This window comes from Gymnoscopelus microlampas (assembly GCF_963454915.1).
Source record: "Gymnoscopelus microlampas genome assembly, chromosome: 20".
Classification (NCBI taxonomy): Eukaryota; Metazoa; Chordata; class Actinopteri; order Myctophiformes; family Myctophidae; genus Gymnoscopelus; species Gymnoscopelus microlampas.
Window position 1 is genome coordinate 30,305,646 of NC_139957.1, and position 16,224 is coordinate 30,321,869.

The 16,224-nt window shown below is 43.8% G+C and overlaps 2 protein-coding genes across 2 annotated transcripts in view; one reads left to right on the forward strand and one right to left on the reverse strand.

Annotated features, from left to right (window-relative positions):
* Positions 1–1,689: 1,689 nt before the first annotated feature.
* six4a (SIX homeobox 4a) lies at positions 1,690–8,487 on the reverse strand. The gene is made up of 3 exons (XM_084045719.1): positions 7,621–8,487; positions 5,139–5,833; positions 1,690–4,251 (listed from the first exon to the last, which is right to left on the reverse strand). Exons 1-3 carry the CDS (start codon positions 8,343–8,345, stop codon positions 3,656–3,658), a joined length of 2,016 nt encoding a protein of 671 aa, XP_083901845.1. The 5' UTR covers positions 8,346–8,487; the 3' UTR covers positions 1,690–3,655.
* A 1,318-nt stretch (positions 8,488–9,805) lies between these two features.
* The window catches only part of mnat1 (MNAT1 component of CDK activating kinase), a 51,183-nt gene continuing 44,764 nt past the window's right edge, over positions 9,806–16,224 (forward strand). Inside the window, exon 1 of the mRNA XM_084045358.1 lies at positions 9,806–9,974. Coding sequence (XP_083901484.1) covers positions 9,886–9,974 — 89 coding nt within the window. The 5' untranslated portion in view covers positions 9,806–9,885. The remainder of the gene's footprint in view (positions 9,975–16,224) is intronic.

The following is a 16,224-nucleotide window of genomic DNA, read 5'->3' on the forward strand; positions in this document are numbered from 1 at the left end:
CTCTCATTAGTGGGACGTGGAGCAACGGAGTACCGTGCTCCCCAGGTCATGTTACATATGGCTTGCAGTCTGCTGCGCCACATTAAATGTCAGCTTTGAAACCATCCAAAAGATCAGAGGTCAGCGTTTTTAATAAGGCCCGGGTTCTGGGTGGGGGTTCCCTCTTTTTTACTGCCTGCCCACGTATGTTTTATGTTGCACGTTTGAAATTGTGGACGAAATGATACATCTACTTGTTCCACCGTTTGGATATGGAAGGACGGCCGTGTTTGTTTTTGGGTTGTTTTTTTTTGCACCCCCCCCCCCCCATTGTGCGATTTGCTCAATTTACTTTAAATTCAGTTGAATGCAGCATACCGAAAATAAACCTTAACGGATATATTTTAATTCATAGCCCATAAATAATATTGCTAATAAAACCTACTGCATAAAAGCAACTTCTGCTCCCCCCTCCCCCAACGTCTAATTTATGAGCACAATACACAGGTGGAATTTGGGGGTTTCTGTGCATGGGCCCCTCCCCGTGAGACCAACAGAATATGGGCTCCTGTTGCGAAAGGGACATTGTTCTGGGTTCCAACAAAGCTGTTTTCACCCTCTTCAATATTACAGGAGAAGTTACCCGATACCTAACAATCAGCTAATCCAATGCCCATGGCGACAAGGTCACCTGTGCACAGGTAACTCTATCCCGGTTGCCTGCCTCTCCTACTAGTCTCTCCCATTTTTTTTCTTCTTTCTGTCCTGCACTGTGAGCACAGACAAACACTCTCTGTTTATTTAGGTCACCGTTGGATCACGTAAGTCCTCCGGCCAAGATTCACGTAGAGGGCAACTCCTATACCCCAGTGCAGAGATATTATTGTGTATGAAATCCCCTGCTGTTCTGCCATTTGTCCAGCTCGCTTCTCCATCTTATCTGTCCTTCCTGGTTTACTTGTTGGGGGGCCTGCTGAGTGAGACAATATTGGATGGAAATTCATGGATAGTCCCCCGAAGCTAGGAAAAGAGTGCACTAAGTGAAATACTGTGTTAATTCAATGTAAAACGTGTAGTGTAAGTGAGAATTTAGTGTTCAAAATGGACCCAAATGGGCTTTATAGGGGTAATTTCTGACACTCTCAGAGTTGAATTAAGACTTTACCGTGCAGGTTCTTTCTAGACAGAGACCCAGTGTCTGTGAGTGACAGTGCTTCAGATTCATTCTTCCACATGCTGGAACGGGGGGTCGAGGGAGGACTTGTTCAGCATTAGCCCAGGGAAAAGGCCCTTGGACTGGGGCTGTGGAGAGATGCAGACCCCCCACCCTTAAGAGCTCTACCTCTGGAAATCTCATTGCTGTTTATTTGAATTACAGGGGCTGAGATGAGAAAAGGAGGGCTAATGAACTCCAGGTTTCCAGGCATGTGCAAACGATCACTAGATTTCTGCAGAGAGCAGTTCTAGGCTTGCTGGATTACTGCATGCCGGGTTTTCCCCCATCCTTGCACAGTTTGGCTGCATAAGCCTCTTAAATGTTGGGAAGACGTACAGTATACTTTCATGAATTTAGATGCATTTAAGACATATTGTATGACTAGAGACTGAATGGATTAAGATGTCATTGTGCAGTTTTATCATCGCCAGGCACCATGTGTGGAGAGAAACTTGGATTGGAAGAAGGAATGAAATATGCCAGTTTTATGTTTTTATAAATATAAACTTTTATTGCAGTATGTAGATTTAGAAAAATACATTCACATCATTTCAGATAACAAACGTTCAATTCAAACTAAGATAAAAAACAAAAACAAAAAAAACATCAACAACAATATGTTTTACTATTTGCCCATGGCTCATTTTTGTTTTTTCATGATATCTGAGCTGAAGATATTTTCCAATGTTATGTTCATCCTATTCATTAACGAGGGTTAGGTCATGAAAACTGTTGAAGGAGAAAATAAATGCTACCATCGCTCCATGTTTGTAGACCTGTGTTGCACTGAAAAACGTGCATGTGTATTTCTTGGACATGAGGTTGAAATGCAATATTATGGTCCTGTATGTCAGTGTAGATTTCAAACTTCTATTGGGAGAAGCACCAAATGCATTTTAGACAAATAGGCTTGGTGTTCTCTTGTTTGTCTCTCATCCGACAACTAACAACAGTGCCTTTGGTGCCGTTGAAATTGTTATGTGACTGCCAACACAAATCCAAGAGCAATGACAGAACTTACATTCAAGTTATTATTTAGAAGACAACTAAAGTACAAGGCACTAGGTTCCAGAACATTGTGATGTCATGCACAGGGACATTACTGGAATCCCCTCTGTTTATAGGACCATGAAGTACACACACACTGTGTGTGTGTGTGTGTGTGTGTGTGTGTGTGTGTGTGTGTGTGTGTGTGTGTGTGTGTGTGTGTGTGTGTGTGTGTGTGTGTGTGTGTGTGTGTGTGTGTGTGTGGGTGTGTGTGTGAGCGAGCAAGTGAGCGCTTGTGTTTTCACTGTGAGCTCACTTCTATCCCTGTTATCCCATATGTTTGCATTCTGACATTGTATAAAAATATCCTTTGTGTTCATGGGCGTTTCGAGAGACAAATCAAAATGAAACATGATCTACTGTACCATTGTCACATACTGTGATACTATGAGCTGCAGCAGGGTTATAAGCAATGTAGGATGAATGTGTGAAAAGACAGCGTGACTTTTTGTTCATTTCCCTTGGTCTCACTACTTCCTAGTTATATCAGCTCAAACTTCATCAAGTGAAATAGTGTACATTTGTGGAGGTTTGCCCCCCTGATAGCCCTGTCAAAATCAACGCTGTTTGAAACATACAATTTAATGTTGTAGTGTTGTTATTGGTAGTGCAAACACCAATTCAGACAATTGCCGTCTGACATTCTACATAGCAGAAAGGCACGTTCATTAAAGTCCCATTAACAGCACCCAATCCTAGCTCATTTGATATATAGTGTGGATAGAGGGTTTAGTAATGACTTGAGAAGCATTCAGAGAATTCATTGTGCCTATGAAGGACAGCTTTTGCATAAATCAGCAACCTTGTATGTCTAATGAGAGAGTGATTACTGTATGTGTGTGCAGTCCTTCAATAAAGCTATAGTGGTTTAAGTGGCCATTTTCACAGACACACGTTCCATCTTCCCCCTACTGAATGACCTTTTTGGTTCGACCCAGATGACGCATTTAGTTTGGAGGAACATCCTGGTCACATGACTTGGGGCATTCCAACACCTGCCTCTGTGGATCAAATCCACTCAACAGGAAGTAGCAGGTGTTGTCTATAAAAATGCACATTTAAACATGGCTCAAATGCATACAGGGACTTCTTCTATTTGCACGTAACAGTTGTAAATGTTTTGCTTCATGTCGAGGGCTTTTGAAAGACAGTGGAATTTGGTTTATGACAAATTGATTGCGGCAAGCAAAAAAAGACTTGTATCTGGATAGAGTGCATTGTAAAAGTCAAATGAACACAACGTTTGCAAATAATTTAACATTTAGAAGAAATGAATGGTAAAAAAAACACAACAACACACACACGCACACACACACACACACACACACACACACGCACACACAAGAGTAAAAAGATTCACCATATCGCTGCTTGGGAGGACATGAGTGCTTGTAAAAGTAGATTAGTCTCAGGTTAAAGATCAGCCATGTCCTCGTCCATCTGCACTGTCTGTAGTTTGGCCAGCTCCTTTCCTTCTACAGCCTCCATCTCCCCACACATCGCCCGCACCATCTCATTCACCCCACCCGAGCTAGAGCCATCCACCTTGTCCTCTGACATGCTCAGGTAGCTGCTGTTCATGCTGGGACCCAGCAGGTGTGCGGAGGGGGCTGACTGGGCCTCGTGGCCACTGAGATACTCTGCGGACTGGATGCGATGGTTGTTTGGGTCCGTGTGGGCCATCAGGGGCGTGCTGACAGTGAGGGTGGTGTAGACTTCCGGCTCGGGGCTAGACGAGCTGATGGTGGCTACGTCGGAACCAGAGGCGGGGCCATGGCTCGAGGGGACCTCTTCTGAGCTGGAGGTGTAGCTGATCTGGCTGCCGGGATCCAGGTGGAGCCCGTGATGATATGAGGAGTAGATGCCCCCCTCCATGGGCTCCTTCTTGACGCTCCCCATGCTGTAGAGAACCGTGCTGTGGTGCATGGGTGTCATTGTCAGCTTGTCCTGCTGATGGAAGGAGTCTTCGCTGGACGAGCTGACTGCTACGTTGTTTAATGGCATGGTACCTGAGAAAACAAAACAACAATCAAAACCTACGTCTCAAACTCAATTCACATCCCTGTATACAAACATTGTATTAACTTCTAGCAGTGCTGCACAGCCAAATCAATCCACCTAGAATAGAAGGGTCCTATTTCTTACACCTTCAGAGTTAAATTATCGCTCAGGAGTTTACCGCACACGTGCTCCAAGTACAGCAGGATCTCTGCTATGTGTCTCATACACTTCATGCTTTTTAGGCATGGCCCTGTTGCACCCCAGAGACCAGAAGACTGATGTAAAAGCCAAACAAAGGGAAAAAAGCAAGCTTCTTTTCTTTTTTCAGTTTTTCCTTATTATTCATCCTGGTGTAGATTTTCTGCTTCATGTCAGAGTAAGTGGTGTAATGGCTCCTTTCTTGTTAGTGCATTTCTTGGCTCTCTGATTGTCTGAAACATATTCCCCCTCCTCCCTGCTGTGGAGATCAAGAGTGTAATGATGATGAGTGATGCTGACTTCAGAACCTGTGCTCTATTCATCTCCTGGGTTTGCAGAGGACTACCAAATTGTGTGTGTGCGCACACATGTGGCGTGCACATCGTGCATGCATGCATGTGTGTGCATGTCTGTGTAGCCCTGCACTACTTTTATTTCTCTGTTATGTGCAGTATCACTCCTTTGGGCTAATGCTCAAACACAGACATGTCAAGAATTTTTATTTTCACTCACTGGTCACTGGTATTCTAAACGTCTCATTAAAGTAGCCTCATAAACCATAATCAAAAATGTGGCAACAAACTGTTCAATCTTACGAGCAGAAAATGGGGCCAAGAAGAAGTCAGGTCAACACAGAGGAAGAAGACTGTTAACCTCCGGGTTCCTGTTTAGCAAACTAACATTTTGGTGAACCTACCTTGTGTGATGGTTGAGGAAGAGGAGGCAGAGAGCTGCAGGGAAGGCAGACCCACATTATTGCCGAGTAGTGAGCTCCCATCACCATCGGAAACTCCACTGGGTACCTGGACCAGGCTATAGCCGCCCAGCTGGAGTGTCCCCGACGGCGAGCTGAACGTCAGCACGGAGGAGCCGCCATTTTGGCCAGCAATGCTGTGCACCCCCTCCAACTTCACCTCCGCCCCATTCACACAGCCAGAGTAGGAGGCGTACTGCAGGCCTGAGTCCTCAGCAGAACTGCCCAGTCCCTTCTCCTGTCCTTGATGCATCATGTCCACTCCAGAGCCCCCCAGCAGGATTCCCCCAGATGACCTCAGAGGGTTAAAGGCCAGGGGCTGGATGCCCAAATTCAACCCGTTGAAGAGGATGTTGCTAGGGGCCTGAAGGTACGATGAGCCACCGTTGTGGAAGACAGTTGAGGAGGTGTTACTGGTCACTAGGCTTCCATTGTAGAGCCCCCCACCGTTGGATCCAGGAGGCATCTTGATGTCCCCGATCTGCTGGATGACCACCCCACTGTCCAGATGCCCCGTCTGAAGAGGGAGGCTCCCATGGGTTATCGTCCCATCAGAGGAGTTGGAGAGGGGACGAGGAGACAACTCCTCCTGCCCTTTGCTAGACTCATCCTCTGTACTGTGGTTTCCATCTGATTCACTGTGAAAATCAATTTGACAGAAAGTGAGATGCTGTGAAATAGAACAAGTATTTTTGTGATGATGTCATATTCTGAAAGCAGAGGTCAGATATTGTGTGTAATTAGATACCATGAATCACATTTCTTCAAAATCATTAAAGTAAATAATTCAATTTATTTTAAACACATTAAAGATTGTGACAAATTGTGAAAATAGACGCTGGTGAATCTGCTATAAAACTTTTTTTTTTTTTTTTTTTTTTTTTTTTTACATCAGGCTCACTGGTTTGTGCGTTATTCCACAGTACTGGAGAGTAGGCAGTAGTTTGTGTATGTGTTGACCTGTTACCCCATGCAGAGCCCTCCCTCTGTTCATGGGAGGCCGCACTGAAAACAACCGGCCAACAACAGCGGAGGAGCGACCATTTGGCGCAATAAATTCCGGCTGGCGTGACAAATGCCAGCAGTGCTGGTGTGACAACTGACAACGCAAATGGCCAAAAAACGTTTCCCTGCATGTGCTAATTAATATAGTATAGTTTAAAATCTATATTTGTCTTTAGGCTAGGCTACTACAAAGCTGTAAATGCATTACTAGCGATGGACGTCGACAGCTATATAACTGTAACCCTCGGTTTCAAGAGTGATTCAAACAGCTGCATTTCCCCCTTTCTTTAGCCCTCTCTTGTAGGAATAGAAAAATACATAAACCCTGGGTTGAAGCTAGACAAACATATTACTCCAGTTGTCTTTTTTCTTTTCTTTTTATTATTTTTACAATTGTAGTTCATTATTCTTGTAGACAAAGCAATAGGCCCTAACCATAAGCATTTCGGACTTATAGGCCAAATAATGTGTTTTTGTTTGTGTGTGTGTGTGTGTGTGTGTGTGTGTGAGAGAGAGAGAGAGAGAGAGAGAGAGAGAGAGAGAGAGAGAGAGAGAGAGGTCACCTCCACCAGGTGCACGTGAGCTTTGTTCACAAAGAAGGAAACATGAAAGGAGACAAGGATTATCAAATGCACCTCTGAAAGGGGCTTTTGAAATCCTTCATTGGATCTAACAAAAAAAAGATTTTGACTAAATGATTTATGTGCTGCTGAGCACAACACACACACACACGCACACGCGCGCGCGCGCGCACACACACACACACACACACACACACACACACACACACACACACACACACACACACACACACACACACACACACACACACACACACACACTATGCACGCGCGCACATACTGTACAGGCCTAATAAAATAACAAGAATGGTATTGATTATTCTGGTAACCCTCCCAGACATTTATCTAAAATGTTTAATTACGCTACAGTTGCTCAAGTCCGTTTGCTTGACTAAGAATTCTCAATAATACGCATATCACGCTGTATAAGTAATTTTGTTTCATATGGTTTCCATGCCCTTAGGACTAACGCACTTGAAACCCGATCTGAATGGCCACCGCTTCATATTTCAAAACATTAAAAGCGTGCTCCTAAGCCTTTTTACGCACACCTTTAATTCAAATATTACCAACAGTTAATCATTAACGCTGTCAAGTCACATTTCAAGTAAACTCGACGGGCTATTATGAAATAAGCATAGTGGCAGAGTAGAGCCATTGTGTATGCAACCTAGAACCAAACCAGCTCCATGCAAAATCCTTCAAAACGATTCCTGGCGCTTTAAACAAAAAAAACATAAGACGAAAGCTGCATTTCAATGCGCCTTTACGCACAAAAACCCCAAGGAGGAAAGTTTGTCAAATGAATGAATTCTAAAGTTGCGACCCTCTCGCCTCACCTTTTCGACTGCGCTTCGGAAGGATTTCTGTCCCTCTGTCTCCGGTTTTTAAACCAGTTGCTGACCTGGGTCAAGGAAAGTCCTGTGATCTTAGCGAGGTTTCTTTTCTCAGCCGGCGAGGGGTATCTGTTGTGTTTGTACAGATCCTTCAGCGCGTTGCGGGACCTCTCCTTGAAACAATACACCGTCTCTTCGCCGTCCCAGATAGTCCGCGGGAGAGGGTACTTCCTCCGCAGACGGTACTTGTCCACGGCGCCCAGGGGTCTCCCCCGCGCCTTCTCCGCCTCGGTGTAGCGCGCCTTGTACCAGAGCTCCTGTAGCGACGGGTGGTTGGACGGACTGAAGCTGTGGTTCTCCAGAATGCTGTACAGCTCCTGATACCGAGCCTGGTGGAAAGCCACCAGAGCCTGGGCTTTCAGGATGCTCTCGTTGCCACGTAGCAGGTCACTTTGTGGCAGGGACCATAAGAACCTGGCCAACCGGTCCACATTGCCTCCCTGCTGCAGCGCCTCGCACACGCACGCCACTTGCTCCGGGGAGAATGCCAGCGAGGAGGTCGCGCTCACCAGTAGCTCCGTGTGGACCGCGTCGGAGGTTGCGCGCTCCATAGACGACAACTCCGCGGTGTCCAGCGCCAGAAGCCTGATGCACTCCCTCTTGTCCGTCTTCACATTTTCCTTCTTGATGTCTATTGCTGTTGTGACTTCTCCAGAAGCAGAAGACATTTTTTCAAGCCTTCCTGGTAAGTCACTCCTCCCTGGTTTCGGCAAGCCTTTTTGGCCGATCAGGTTACCCCCTCGCCATGCGAACGCGATCGAATATCTGACAGCAGCTGTAAGTGGATAGCTCTCCCCTTTCGTTCCAACGTGACTTTTACTCTGCGGGAAGGGAGCTGTGGCACGGAGACACTGGGCTCTATCTGCAGGAGAGCCACGCCATTGGTCGCAGAGGCTCCACATGGGAGGAGCGAGTGCGATTCTGTTTGGCTTCCAGCTGTCAATCATATAACCTGCCGTATATTTTATTGGCTCACCTGTGCAAGGTGAGTGCCTTTAGGATCCTGGGAACGGGATATCCTTATTGTCAGGAGCTCAGCCAAAAGTGGAATATGCATGCACATGAGTTTTTTTTAATTGGGGGTAATCAGTCAATGTAAAAACCAAAAAAGTGTTTCGCCAGATTTAGAAAAAGATTCTGACGACATGTAATTTAATCATTACTGAATTAAATTCAATTGAATTTAATAAGGAGGTAATTCCTTTGATGTTGTCGGTGGTGGAACACAGAAGCCAAAGGAGCCGTTTAATGTGAAAACCCCTCCCCCTTAACACTCAGACTACTTTCCGATTATAGCTCATACTTGCTACAAACTTCAACCTCATACTCTTTTTCAGCTTCTTGACCTCTAGAAAACCCACGGTTCAAAATGTCATATTGATAGAAATTACCCTGAGGGTGTAATTTCATGTTGTAAGCATGAAAAACATTTGAGTCCCTTTGCCTTTAATTTTTTTTTTACATTTCGTTCAAAAGCTTTAGAATATTGAGTCAAGCAATTCTGATGAATTGAATACACAGGACCTCAATGGAAACAAGCCCTTAGGGCTTTTTGTGTTATCCTTTTAGCATCATTGTATAATCATACCACTGTAGCCTATAGAAAACTGTTAATAAAGTATTCAATCAATTACAAAGCAATCTAGTACAATCTTTCACAACCCCAATAAATATAAAATCAAATATCAAAGCTTTCATTACATTTAGTGAAATGATACGCCTACAGCAGATTTACCCCCCCCCCACACACATTTGAGGATATAATTAATTATTAATTTATTAATAATTATGCATTTTTTTACAGACAAAGAAACAAAGACAAAAAAATGGGAACCAGACATAATTTCAGATCCTTTACAGCAACTCGGAAGATTATTGGTTTCAACTGGAATTTAGGATCATACAACATGATGGAAACGTAAAATAGCAATGGAGAGAGTGAAGACTATAGTGTTTAAAACAACAACAACAACAACAACAACAACAACAACAACAACAATTACATCATTTATTTTACTGTGGCAATTTACCACTTTCTGAGCGTTGCAGCCTTGGCAGAACCAATTAACTAGGAACAATTCTCATCAGCAGCGGTTTTGTCCGGGCCATATTCAGTGTGACACAGTAGCATATCACTGTGAACTGTCAAGAAACCGCCTGTTGTTGACATTTTTGTGCAGCTTTACAGTTTATGTTGTAGATGCAGAGATGGATGACCAAGGATGTCCAAGGTGCAAAACAACCAAGTACAGGAATCCGTCCCTGAAACTAATGGTGAACGTCTGCGGTCACACGCTGTAAGTAGTACACACATTTATTTATCACAACTCAGGAAGTCACGAGAAGTTTCCAGTTCTCTTCTTGCGTCTGCTGCCCCGGGTTGATATTAAGATCATCAGCCAACAAGTTATGTATATCCTTCCTTCTGCGACGAGAAACCTAGATAACTGTACATTTGTCCAGGAGGTGAACTGTTTGAGCTACATGTAGTAGCATAACATTAACTACCTGTGCGTCACACAGGAATTCACACAGTACTGAACACATCAAATAGGAACGGGGCACTGTGTGTAGCAGTACTCACATGTTTTACTTAAGTAAAAGTATCAATACCGCAATGTGGCAATACTCCGGTGTCCGTTACAAGTAAAAGTCTGGTATTAAGAATTTACTTAAGTAAAGGTGCAAAAGTATTGACATCAAAATATACTTTAAGTACTGTACCAATGTAAAAGTACTCATTATGCAGAATGTCCCATTTCGAGTTTTCAAAATGTATACAAATCTTTTGAAAATAGCAGATTGCATTCTGAGCTTGTAGATTGGCTATTTTCAAATAGCCGAAATATATCTATAGAGCTTAAGTGGTTAATGTATGTTTTGTAATAATAATCAAAATCTACCAAGTAACTAGTAACTAAAGTTATCAAATAATTGTAGTGGAGTAAAAGTACAGTATTTGTCTGTGAGATGTAGTGGAGTAAAAGTATAGACACAGTACACAGTACAGAAAACATCATCAAATAGGAAGGGGGCACTGTTTAGTACTAAGTAATGATGTTATGTTGCATGATCCCACTTTTTAAGTTGGTGGGAAGAGCAAGTGAAACTATGCTAAGCAGCTAAAATGGGTCCAAGGCCATGCCGCCATGGACCCTCACTTTATATGTTTTTTTTTTACATTATCTCTGGCACTCCAATACAATCCTCAGTGTTACTTTAACTCTGAGGGTGTACAAAGAGAACCCATAAGGTCCATTTGACAATTGTACATGCTAAAGAGTTACAGCTGTGTAAAGGTGCATTTGGTTCCTAATTATTAGTCATTGAGCAGGGGACCCCCTGGAACCCACCAAGGATCCGTGGGGGTCCCCGGACCCCACGCTGAGAACCACTGCCCTTATTTATGGCATTTGCCACAGTTTAACATTGGAAACACAAAAACAGACAATTGAGCTTGTAGATCTGCTATTTTTGGCGCATGACAGCAGTGTACGATGAAGCAGTGGTTCTCATCCTGTGGGTCGGGTTCCCCAGGGGGATCCCCACATGATTTGGGTGGGGTCCCCAGATGGCAGTGAAGTGACAATTTAAGGACTTTTAATACCTAAAATAAGAAAGAAATAAGACCATTACTGAATCAAAAGTAATCAACGAACTACACTATAAAAACTGGTCAAACATTGACCAAATTGTCAAATAATACATGAAAGACGCAATTATTTTTTAAAATAGCCACTGTGAGCTTGTAGATGGGCTATTTTCACAATATTTATCTCTCAAGTGCTTGTCAGGGTGGGGGGTCCCCAGTTCAAATATGATTATTTTGGAGGGTCACGGCCTGAAAAGGTTAAGAACCACTGCGATGAAGCATGAATCAGGCTATTGAGGGGGTCCGTGATGAGACCATACGGAATGTTTGACCCTGTCCGTTTATTGACTGTATCATCAGGAAGTGGCTGTGCTTTGTCATCAGGTCAGCGTGCTCATAACTCACTGTCTCTGTCCTGATGTGGGAGCACATGCAGAGAAAATTAAAATGATTTTGCAATGAAGCAATTTAGAGAGATGCCGTACTAGAGGAGGTCACCTTGGCGTTGATTCTTCTTAGAGCCCGTCTGTGAATAAATCTGTGGGCCTTTTTTTGGCAACTGCTGCCCTCAGATTATATTGCACCTTTCTCACTGGCATCTTTTTAGCTTTTAGCTCTTTGTATGCAGCAAGGCTGTTTGAACATTTTATGGATATGTTTATACAATATGCTCTAAGTTCATTTCCCATTTGGTGCAATCAATAGCACTATGCAAGTAATTGTTTTCCGTGTGCCTCCTGTCCATCCCGTTTCAGAGCTTTGTTGCTGTTTGATGTTATTAGCCACTTTGTGTTGGTTAAACCACTATTAGGCCTTCTGTGCACTGACCCAGTGTCTTGCTGACAGCTGATGACACTGAGTTGCCATTCTAGTCTGGGGCTGAGTAGGCTCCCCTGCCCGGGCACTGCAATGCAATATGGGACAGCTCCACCTCCGGTCTGGATCTAAATTTAAACCTCACCACAGCACATTTTGTGTCCCTGTCACCGGGGATGTTTGCTTTCCGTTATTTATTACACGTGCACAATGACGCAGGACCCCTGTCCTTTGGCATTTGACACAGGCTTCAAGCCACACAATTGACAGTAGGCTGCTGAGCACAGGCTTGGAAGGAGGAGTTGGATATGAAGGAGTTGATTGACTACATTAACAAGTAGAAGCAAATCTGCCTACTTGTCGTTTTCCAGTGATAAATACAGCTAGTTGCATGTCTGCATGTCTTGTTTTATTCAACATAGATAGTGTAGCCTAGCTCCACCTTGCATATAGCTTCCTCTGCATTACAATTAGAAACACGTTATTGTCAAGTGATTCAAGGAATTAACTTGGGACCTAGATGCATTGACAACCCACCTTAATTCATTAATTCACAATGCATTGCGATGCACATAATCGCATATAGATCTATCACTATTTTTGAAGACTTTAATGAATTACCCAAAATAGGAATTCCCGGTTGAAAGTGGTTACTTAATTAATGTGTGGCGACTACACAAAGTAAATGGGCACTCTCAGGACTTGCAGAGTAACCTACATTAAAGAGCCTGCATGGTAGACAATAGAATATACTGTACAGCAGCCTGTGCAAATGGTAAAATTTGTCAGAGTTTTCCTGGCTGTGCTGTTGCTAACAGGTAATAGGTCACATGGCAGCAGGACATAGTCACTGCAGCAGGTCAGCAGTTGACACAAAGGCCGTTCCTGTCTCCCTGCGTTCAGGTGTGACTGTATGAGAGCAGCGTAGAAGGCAAAGGGCTCTATGAGAGAAACAGGTGAATCCAGACCCAATATGCGGTATTGTTCCTGCTTTCTCTTGCATAGGGAGAAGGAGGCAAAGCTGAAGGCAATGTCATGAAAAGGGGAGGGGGTTGGAGGGCGGAGGGGTTCTTTGCTGAGCCAGGCCCCTGTTTACCCTTCCTCTGCTCTGCCACCCCCTTCCCTGACCTGCTGACAGCTGCAGATGGGAGAGATATGAGCTTAGAGCTAGGAGCTCTGGGCAGGACAGGTGAGAGAGAGGGAGAGGGGGGCGAGGGGGAGCGGATGAGAGAGGGAGGGGTCAGAAGGGCTCATTCAGTCACCACCCTACTGCAGAGACATCAGCAGCATCAGCCTTGGCAGAGATAGCAAGTTTAGAAGAGCTTTGTTTTTTTTGCCTGCTCAAGGAAGAGTGGACACTGTCACTGTTATATGTAGGAGATTCACCCCCCCCCCCCCCATTCAGAGAGCTATACCGTGCAGAAGGCACACTCAAGAAGAAAGGTGGCAAGTTCACTCCCAGAGTCTCCTCCTTCCCAGTAGATTTTAGTAGTTCACCTCCATGCTCTAGAATTACACAGGATTTCCCCCCATGGAGAGTTCTGTTGTGTGGTCCATTTATGGGCCAGGGGGCAAGCTACGCCCCTATCCTAGCCCTGCGTTGATGAATGAGGGGCTTTGTGGGCCTGTGGAAACAAGCTGAATCCCCCCATCCACCTCCATATGGTCAGGCCTATACATCTCCTGTAGCCTGGGGCCACAGTGAACATCTGCCCCTTCCAGGGTGCACTTGAGCAGGCACTCGTCTCGCTCCCAAGAACCAAATGGACAGCGCAGATGTTTTGTCTCTGATTCAGTTTTTGGGTTGATGTCGTCAAATCGAGGCGCAGCCAAAATAGTGTGTGAGTGTGTGTGTGTGTGTGTGTGTGTGTGTGCACGCGGTTGTATTGCTGTAGATGTTTGTGTTCATCGTCTTTGGCAGGTTGTACTTGTTTGACCCATATCTGAGACACTAAGCATAAACAGCCAAAGTCCACGACTCTGCAGTTTCTCCCATATCTGCTTTTCTTCTTTTTTTGAAACCTGCTGATTCAGTCAAAGTCTTCCTTGATGTCCCTTTCATTATATAGCTCTAATAGGCTTCCATCCATCCCATGAGGGCTTTTGACTTAGTAGCATTGTCTCAGGTCCAAGCCTTGACATTGGAAACAAAATGATTCAACCATTCCCGCCAATGACACAGTACTGAGAAGAAGAAAAAAATCCCGCAACATTTTTATAATGTTGTATAAAAAAAAAAATACTGTCAGTATGCAAAACCAGATAGTGACATTTGGAAACCAGATGTTGTTCTGTCTTGCGAAGGTGGTCAAGGGCAGGAAGCCCACTAAAGGTGAATTCCTGTGGAATAAAGCTCCACAGAGACTTAATTAAAAGAGTCGACTGTGTAAACGTTTATCCAGCCCCACCTCCCCTCCAGTGTACCTACTTAGGGGGAGATTTAAGTCTGTTCCCATTGTCTTCAGCGCTCACTCCACATTTGAGTGTGACTGATGTGTAAACGCTTACACAGTAAAATCCTCAGTACTTACGGGCCCATTGGTTCCATTTGTACACTCTTCTGAGTTAAATTTAACACCATACCTGCTTAAAGGTAATTGATAGGGGTGGGCTCTGCTTGATTCTATGCCAGAATGATGGTGAGTGGAATAAACCTGGTTATTTGAACCATCTCTGTCTTTCTGTTCTGAGCCCGTTGGTCACTGATGATGATGGAAGCTCCTTGCTCTCCTTTGATTCATATATGCCTATTTTCAAGGAGCAAGTAGGTTCTCTGAAAAAGTCATCATTGATTTCCATGCGATGCTGCTAAGCATTTTTTATCATGGCACGGCCTATTTTTCCATTATGTACTTGAAGTACTTATTTTTGATTCATTGCTGCCGGGGCTTCCAGTGCCTCTGAAAATATACCGTAAACTAGTGGTTCTCAAAGTGGGGTCCGGGGACCCACAGGGGTTCTTGTAGGATTTCCAGGGGGTCCCCAGCAAGGCGTGACCGAGACTATAATGGCCGAGACTATGTTTTCACCCCGTCTATATAGTATATAATAGGGATTAAGAATTAGAGAAGATTGTGTGTGGGATAAAATAACATTTTATAAGATTCTTTGTAGCTCTGGGATCATAACTGGTGAAACTATTCCACAATCTCTGAATGCTATATAGAGTCTGGAACTACACCTCCCGAAAGCCTAGAAAGGAAGCTGCCATCTGTTCATCATTTTTATTTATTTTTTCCATTTCTGATAAGCAGCAAGCTATATAGGCTTCGATTATCTTGATTTATATTAGGAAAGATTTGCATGACTGTAAAGACGAAACGGAAGAGCGGAGGAGGCGTCACATCCACTTTACTCCTGCATCATTTTCAGAGCTTCCGTGCTCAAGACTGTATGACGGAAGCATTTGAAAATTGTGGGAGGCAACAGCCTGGCTCGCGAGACTAACGTCATGATAACATCTGTGGTGTCACTTTTTCTGAAGGGTTACTGCATTACAGTTCCACCTCTTTAGATGCTGTATTTATGTATTGGTGCTGCTTTCTAGCATTTACAGAGGAAGAGATGGTTTCATATCGTTGCTGTCGGGCAGAAACCCTGTATCGACATATTTCAATGTTTATGTTTCTTTTTTGTGAATTCATCATATAAGAGTGTCACACAAAAGTAGCCTAGTGAAAATAGATTTTAAATGTATTTAATAATAAACGGTTATGGACATATAAGGTTTCCACCTGACGGCAACAATATACTGTATACTGGAAGTCTGTTAAAGATTCAGGAAATTGGCGACATTATAAATCAAGAATAAGATGTAGCTTAACGAAACATGACAGGGTCTAATAATGTTGTGGCTTCAATATGGATCTCGATATGGATCATGATGTGGCCATACTAGACTATAACTTCAGTCATCTGTGACGTATCTATGATTTATGACTCCAAATTTGGGCAAGGTAGGTTTCAGCCTGATCCGACCACTATTCACTTCCATCATAAAATGTAAGCTAAATATTTCAGAAAATATGAAACGTGAAAACAAATGTGTGGAGGTAGTTCCTTCACCTAATGGCAGCGTGCAAAATAAATTTGGTGCTGATTGTAGCGTTTTGCGAGATTATCCCTGGACACACCCACAC

Bases quoted from the DNA above. Each gene is read 5' to 3' on its own strand.
- six4a (XM_084045719.1), bottom strand. From the start codon at position 8,345: ATGTCTTCTGCTTCTGGAGAAGTCACAACAGCAATAGACATCAAGAAG. The intron at 5,834-7,620 runs GTGAGGCGAGAG...TGATTTTCACAG, and splicing joins TCCGAAGCGCAGTCGAAAAG to TGAATCAGATGGAAACCACA. The intron at 4,252-5,138 runs GTAGGTTCACCA...TTGTTTTCTCAG, and splicing joins TTCCTCAACCATCACACAAG to GTACCATGCCATTAAACAAC.